The sequence below is a fragment of the Mangifera indica genome, chromosome 1, assembly GCF_011075055.1.
Source record: "Mangifera indica cultivar Alphonso chromosome 1, CATAS_Mindica_2.1, whole genome shotgun sequence".
Taxonomy (NCBI): Eukaryota; Viridiplantae; Streptophyta; class Magnoliopsida; order Sapindales; family Anacardiaceae; genus Mangifera; species Mangifera indica.
The window spans coordinates 17,251,896-17,260,216 of record NC_058137.1 but is presented as its reverse complement, the minus strand read 5'-3'; the positions used below and the strand labels follow the sequence as shown (position 1 = coordinate 17,260,216).

Here is an 8,321-nt window from a genome sequence, read left to right as displayed (position 1 = left end):
AAATTTACAAGCTCTTTCTTATGATCGTTCATGTTTTCTAAGGTGTATGATTGTCCATATCGTATGCATGACCGTGCACCTCATTGTCACGAGCAAAACAACACTCAACTTCATGATCATGCATGATTGTCAACCCCTTCTTCACAAACATTCATCATGTACTATCATATGTGTCATGAACAGATACACGGTTCCTATATATGATTGTCCGTTGATATAGACATCTTTGTTCTTAATGGTGTACAACCATGCATGTCTTATGCACAAGCATTCATCTGTCCCATATTTTAGTACAATCTTACAAGATATCTTGAAGTTATATTTCATGCCACTTTGGTTAGAATTCCTCTAAATTAATTGCACTGCCACAATAACACCAAATCATACTGAATCTAAGCATGCCAAATTTGTTTATCATTCATCAGTGTATTAACTTTAGGTTATAGCCATATCAATCGTGCATCTAATCTCTTAATACATCATATTCAATTTCGAAACATTATATTGTCGTACTAACACAAGGAAATCATTATTTCATAACCAAATAATCTAACAGATCAAAGGTTCATATACAAACATAGTCTAACCAAAACGTGGCCTTGATTCATCTTAAAATGTCTAATAAACTAGTCATGTATATTAAAATCAAATTTTCATATAAAATATAAATTATTATGATGATCTGCTAAATGTAACAAATAAATATGAATTACTCCATTACAGCTGAACCCTTTGTGTTTACACCTAGAAAGGTGGAAGACATCTATAATCACGTGGTTTGTTATTACTATTACCAATAAATTAGGAAAACACTTTACACATAAAAAATGTGGCTAACATGTCCATTTCCTTTTTTTTTTTTTTTAATAATATCATGTGTATATATATTTTTATATAATTTAGATACATAAATAATATCTTATTATATGAGTAGGTATTACTTTATTTTTAATTCAAAATCATATAATTATATTATAATACATTATATATATATATATATATATATATATATATATATATATATATATCTAAATTGTGTATTAAAAATGTGTACATATAATTTTATTGTTTCTTATTATCAATGTACTTGGGGTAGGTATGAACCCATCCAAGCTTGAATATCTCTTAGATCTGGTTTGGTTTAAATAAAAAATAGATTAAGTTTGAGTTTAGTTTAAGTTTGTTGAGCTAAAATTAAGAGTGATTTGAGTTTGATTCAATTTGAATTTATAGTTTGAATATGTGATTCGAATTTATAACTCATTAATAAAATAACGTCGTTTTATCTAATAATACATGAAACAATGTTATTTTAACAATAATTTAACATAATTTAAATTGAGTTATGAGCTAAATTTGAACTGAATCAAATAATTTATATAACTTGCAAGTTAAATTGAATTAAAGACTCTTTAATTTGAATTTAATTCGGTTTTAAAAACAAACCTTTTGAGTCAAACTCAAAATATTTTTAAATATTCTAAATAACCTCAAAAGAAAAAAAAAGAAGTTAATAACTAACTGAATTTGAAATAAATTTCTTCTAAAAAAAATGGAAGGCTATATATATTTAATCCCGACCAAAGGACTATTTTCCACATAAGGTTTGGTGTAAAGACAAATACACATCAATAAGAGTTCAAAAATTTAAATATCTACCCAAGGTTTAATCTATTTTCATACATCCAAAAATTTTCTGTTAGAGTTAAGGATAAAATTATTATTTTTCTAGTAATATTAAAATAAATAAAATTACATCTAATTTTTTCCCTTGGTTTAGAAAACTAACAATTTCTTCTCAGGATTAAGTTTTAAAAAATTCACTTTCTCCAGAGTTTGATATCCTAAAATCCAATCAATTCCTCTAGCAAACGACAACCTCCTTCTTTGATGTTTCTCTTTTGATAGCGCTCAGTGTTTCTCTCTCGAAGAATAAAACCTTTGTCTAGACGATGCTTCCAAATAAAACAATGTTTCATCATCCAGATGAAGAATCATTTGGATAATGAAGGACGACACTTCATTATCTAGACAAAACATTATTTAGTGAAGGACGATGCTACGTCATCTAGATCTAAACGATAAATATCGTCCTTTTTCATATCTAGATTTGGGATGAAATTGTTGTTCATCATCCTAAAAAGAAGAGAGAGACAACGATAAAGATGGTGGCCAACTTTAGATTGGAAATCAATAGTCACCGATGATCGGAGAGATAAAGAAAAACTCTAAGGGGGCGTTTGGTTTTAGTAATGTTTTGTTACCAAAATAGAAAGATTACCTTGAAGATAGATTATTTAGAATATTACTAGGTATAAATTATTACTATGTTTGATAAAATTTGGTAGGTATAAATAATTATTGTGTTTGGTTAAAGGTAATAAAAGATTACTAGTAAATTATTTTACTTAAATGCCCTTGAATATAATTATTTTAAAATATTTTTTATATTATTTGTCATATTAATTAAAAATAAATTTATTTTTATCTCAAAATTTTAATAAATAATAATATAATTATAATAAAATCAAGATTACCTTGTAATATTTAAATACTTAATGTGAAGGTGATAATCAGATTACCACCTATATTACTTGCCACGTCAGCATTAGTAATAGAATATTACTATAATATTTTATTACTGACAAACTAAACAAGAGAATAAAAGATAGATTACTAAAATAATCTTTGATAACTTAAACCAAACACCCCTTAAGGATTAAGAGAGGAGGGAAAGTCACTTTTTAACGTTAAGATCTGAGATAAAATATCAATTTTCAAAATATGTGAAATGAAATAAAATAAAATTATTTTTTTAGTAATATAATTAAAATAATAATTTTATTTTTATATTTAACTTAAGTTTAAAAATGGGCCAGTGCTTAAGTTTATAATCTTCCGCACGGATGTGCTCTGTCTTTTCACCAAGCCTTGGTCGGTGGAAAATCGTCGCCTGGTCATTTAATCTCTTCCAAATTTAAAACCGGGGGCATCAGCCAACAGATTTTTTAACCAAATCAAAAACGCCAATACTAGAGTAAATCCCTAATTTTAATGATACATACGGACGCACACACCCACAATATAATCCTATCCAAATCTGACAAATCAGGTGGCCATGGCTAAATCCAACGGCAATAATTTATTAGTACAAAAATCATTATCTCAACATGTGTACAATAGCATTTTACCGTCATCATTGACCAAACGGAGACTCAACGGTCAGCACCGTTACTTTAACCGTCCAATTCTCTATTCGCCTTGCCGTTGCCTACATATTAAGCAACTCTATCTCTCTCTATCTCGTTCCTCAAAACGACCGACGTGTAATTACCATGTCTTCCGTACAGTTCGCTTCTTCTAAGGATACTCATCAAGACAACAACAACAACAACAACGAACGCCTCGATTTGCTTCTCACTAAGCCCAAAGCCATGGATCTGACGCTCAATTTGTCTCTCTCAACTGATACTTTTCTCAAAGCGGCTTTGTCTCTCAAACAACAAGTAAGAAAACTAACTTTACTTAAAGCTGTTGTTTGGTTCGCTAAGGCGGTGCATGAATCACGTGATTTGTGTAGGTACTGGAGGTCACGCGGCGGAGAGGCGGTGGTGAACTGATTTCGGGTGCGGGTACGGGCGTGGATCCCACGCTTTATAGTGGTCTGTTGGGGACTGCTTTTACCTGTTTCAGATCGTATGAGATAACTGGTAACCCCCATGACTTGCTATCGTCGGCTGAGGTTGTTGAGACTTGCGCCTCTGTCGTACCTGCCTCGACTAGGTGATTGTATTTTCGATTATCCTATTGAAGATATTTTCCTAATTTTTGTGAATGATAATTTTCTTTAGATTTTTTTATTGCTAATTGGATTAAGATTTATTCGGCATATATTTGGAATCAAATAGCGATTAATGTAGTGGTTTAAGTGGGTCGTCTTCTTTCTTTCTGTCTTTCTAAATCAAAGATGAAGTTAGGCGCAACTTTAACAGTAAACTATACTTTTTAGATATATTTCCACTTGCTTGATTTCTAACCATCAAATTAGATTTTATCATTTATAATACTTTGCTTTTCTTGATAAAATAATGTATTGATTTGTATGGGAGATTGAGAATGCTAATTAGCTCTGTCATTTTCTGTCTAATTTATTTTTTTAATTTAATTATTGGATTGAAAATATAATATTGGTCCAGACACGTGACGTTTTTATGCGGTAGAGGAGGAATTTATGCACTTGGAGCAGTGGTGGCTAATTGCTTGGCGGACCATCAAAGGCGTGACTTCTTTTTGAATCTCTTTCTTGAGGTAAAATTCTCAATCCCCTCTTAAATAATGACAAATCTTATCGTTATCAATATTATAGTTTTTAAATCTTATTTTAAACAGAAAAAAATGATATTCTAGCATATCTTAGATATTTGCTGAGGCAACAAAATATCATGAAAACTACTGGGTCAATGCATTTCATGCTTATGGTATATCCACCCCGGAAGCATTTTCACTTGTTTAGGCTTATCTCTTCTTCTTCTTCTTTTTTTTTTAAATGTTAATTCTTGTTTCATACAACCAAAGTCAGGTTAAAAAGTTGTTCTATACAGGATCATTTTTGAATATACAAGTACCTATTAATAACTGTCACTAAATTCAGACATATATTAAAGTAAAACAAACTAAAGTGGCAATATGTGATTTGGTTATTTTGAAGGGAAAAAATAAACAATCTCATAACCCAATCAAATGTTGACACGTTAGTTTGTATAGATGAGTTAGTAAAAAATATTTGTATACATAGTTATATTCTATCTTGAAGTGATTCTATAGGCCTTTGAAATATAACATTTCAAAGCACTGGTTTCTTTTTTCTCATACTTCAAAATATTAATACAAGATATATTTCCTTTTTTATTTCCGTATGAAAGGGCTATTTACAAAGTAGGCTCTTTCGAGACTTGTTAAAAGTGTTTTCAAATCCTATTGGTTTCAATAATGAAAAGTGTATTGCCTTGTTGAGAAGAGGTCAAATTCTATGGCTTGGAAGAAAAGAAAATGAAAATGACTTGATAGTCTCGAATATAAACTACTTATGCTATATATCTCTCATTGGATACGTTTTTATATTCAGTGATGGCATTTAAAAATATGAAATAAAATCTATGTTGAGGTGAGATACCAAGGAGTTAGCTACAGATTCACATGGAAACTTAAAATTTTTTACCTTGAAATGTTCTATGTTGTCCTGGATTTATAAGTATCCTTTTGTAAAGAGGAACTCTTTTAAGAGAGAATTTCATTGTTTTCTACTTGTGGTCCCATATCTTATCTTTTTTCCTATGGTTTCTGTTTACATTGTTTTGAAATTTGGTTGAGCTAACAAAGAAATTTGGATAAATAGAGCTTCAATTTTTAACGTGGGCATATGCACATCTCATCATCTCCATACACGTAAAACACATTTGTATGTGTGCTGAAGTGAAATGATGCAGTGACAGTATACTACTTTATTTTGGATTTTTTCTTGATCAAAATATCATGCACTAGTTTATAGCTGTTTTATTTTTGTTCTTTTCTACTCTGCATTCTCTGATGGTTACAGAGTTTTCAAATTTACACAAGGAATGTGTAAATTCTATTGTTTACATCAATTTGATTTTATTATAGATAGCACAAGAGAAGGCTCTTCCGGTTGGACCTGAAGAAGGTGGATTTGGAATGTCATATGATCTTATGTATGGGCGAGCTGGATTCTTATGGGCAGCTTTGTTCATAAACAAGTATCTTGGACCGGAGACATTGACCAATGAACTTCTCATGCCTATCGTTGATGCTGTGTTAGCAGCGGGAAGAACAGGAGCATCTGACAACACAGCCTGCCCCTTGATGTACAGATGGCATGGTACGAGGTACTGGGGTGCTGCCAATGGCCTTGCAGGAATCCTGCAAGTTCTACTTCACTTCCCTCTCTCTGAAGAAGATGCTGAGGATGTTAAGGGGACTTTAAGGTATATGATGAGTAATAGGTTCCCTCATAGTGGTAATTATCCGGTAAGTGAGGGAAACCCAAGAGACATGTTGGTGCAATGGTCTCATGGTGCAACTGGCATGGCCATGACCCTCTGTAAGGCATCTCAGGTTAGTGCTTCGTGATAGTTACTCTTTTTACTAGTCTATGCTTACATAAAACTTGAATAAATGTTGGTGCAGTGGTCTCATGATGTCAATTCTTTGATTCTGCAGGTATTTCCAGGTGATAGGGACTTTCGCGATGCAGCTATAGAAGCCGGGGAGGTAGTGTGGAAGAATGGATTGGTAAAGAAGGTAGGACTTGCTGATGGAGCTGCTGGTAATGCATATGCTTTCCTTTCCCTCTATCGTCTGACAGGAGAGAGCATATATGAAGAGAGGGCCAAGGCGTTTGCAAGCTTCTTGTATCATAATGTACAGGAACTACAGACTGGGGACCATGGGCGTGGGGCGGGCCATGGCTACTCCCTTTTCCAAGGACTTACTGGTGCAGCATGCCTCTGGTTTGATCTGCTTGCACCTGGAAACTCTAGGTTCCCTGGATACGAACTTTAATTTATTAATGTGAACTACAATACTCTTAATTAATAGCACTTGTATATATATGAGTGTATCTATAGCACGATGATCAAGCTATGCCCTCGCTTATGCACCGGCTATCCGCCTATGCGTTTAGCTCGCCTATGTGTTCCGGGTAAACTCCACTATAAAATTCTGCTGTGGAACTGTAGTACAACCGGTGATATTGTAGCCTGCCGCTGTTGCTTTCCTGGTTGGTTATATATGTAGACTAACTTTCAAACATGTAAGAGGCATCCTTGTAAAGACAAACACATAGTGCAAATTGGATCTCTAAGCTTCTTCAATTCACGATTAGTTGAAGTACCAAAGTTTGTCTATATATTAATTAATACATGTATTATTTTGTTTAACATCGTTATCTCGTAAATTCTATCCACTCGCAAGTTTATTTTTATACAATGTAATATAAAACAATTCAATCATTGATGGTGTGTTAATAAATTTGGTTGCTAGTTTTCCTTTGAACGTTTGTTAGTTAGTATCTTTAATGGGTGGGCTGTCACATTCAGTTTCAATCGACTGAAAGGCATAATGGCTGATTGCCATCAATCAATCCCTTGGATGGTGCTCAGGATCTAACAATAAGACACAAAGGAAATCTCGTTATTGTCAGATCATAAAAAACCCAATTACTTTAAAGGGAAATTATGTAAATAGCTAAAATTAAGGGGGTTTAAACGAAATTCCCAAAAAAATTCAGATTAAAGTAAAAATACCCAACTTTTGTGAAATGTCGAAACTGCCCATATATAAACACAACAAATTTCCCTGGTTCCCACGGTAATCTTTGGGCATTTTACTGTTCAAAAACAGTGAAAAATTCGAAATTTTCTTCTATCCCTATCCCACGGTCACCCAGATTTCTGATGATTTTCATGCTTTCCGACAATCGCAAATGGCAAAGAACGTTAAAATATTTTCCGTCATCTTGTTTGAATCAAGTTATTGTTCATATTATTGAGATTTGAGTAAGATTTTACAGTTTAAAACTTTAAGGTTTCGATTTTGAACAATGTCTGAAATGTTTTGATTCTTGATTGTTTTCATTGAATTGGTTGAGGGGTTTTATGTTATTGGATGCGTAGATTTGATTTGTGTTGAAATCAGAGGCTGAAATGACGATTTTTGGCCGGAAAATGGATTAGATCTGTCGACGCTGCCGTGGGATAGGGGAAATTTAACGTTTTAAAAATTTTAGGGGGACGGGGAACAGAGGGAGATCCATGGGGGTCCGTATGAAATTTTACACTGAACCGTGGGCAGGCCGTGAAAACTGTGGGTTGGGTGAAAATTAACTTTTTTAAAACTATAGGGTTTATATGAGACAGACTTTGAACGACTATAACTTTTGATCCGGGAGGAGTTATGGGGTCTGTAATATATCAACGTGAAGCTCGTTTCGATCTCTATAACGGCAACCAGCTTTGCTGGTTGTACCAAATTTGGAGGCCAAAATAAAACTGTTTCAATGTGTATTATGCAGTTTTTTTATTTTATCAAATTTAGGATTTTCGGTTTTTATGATTTTGAGTTTGTTTGTGACCGGACTAGACTTTTTTTATATATAATTTTCAAATTTGATATTTGTAATTATGATGTACTTTTTTAGACACACTTTACGATGTAATTATAAAATTTTTGATCGATTTTTCAGTTTTCTCATTCATATGCTATTTGAACGTGTAGTTTTCGAAATTCAGATCTGTTTTTTTAGA

General features: G+C 32.6%; 1 protein-coding gene across 1 annotated transcript; it reads left to right on the top strand.

Annotated features, from left to right (window-relative positions):
• The first annotated feature begins 3,289 nt into the window (after nucleotides 1-3,289).
• LOC123223916 (lanC-like protein GCL1) lies at nucleotides 3,290-6,890 on the top strand. Its single transcript, XM_044647396.1, has 5 exons — nucleotides 3,290-3,506; nucleotides 3,581-3,783; nucleotides 4,197-4,308; nucleotides 5,662-6,132; nucleotides 6,238-6,890. Exons 1-5 carry the CDS (start codon nucleotides 3,336-3,338, stop codon nucleotides 6,577-6,579), a joined length of 1,299 nt encoding a protein of 432 aa, XP_044503331.1. The 5' UTR covers nucleotides 3,290-3,335; the 3' UTR covers nucleotides 6,580-6,890.
• Nucleotides 6,891-8,321: the final 1,431 nt, after the last annotated feature.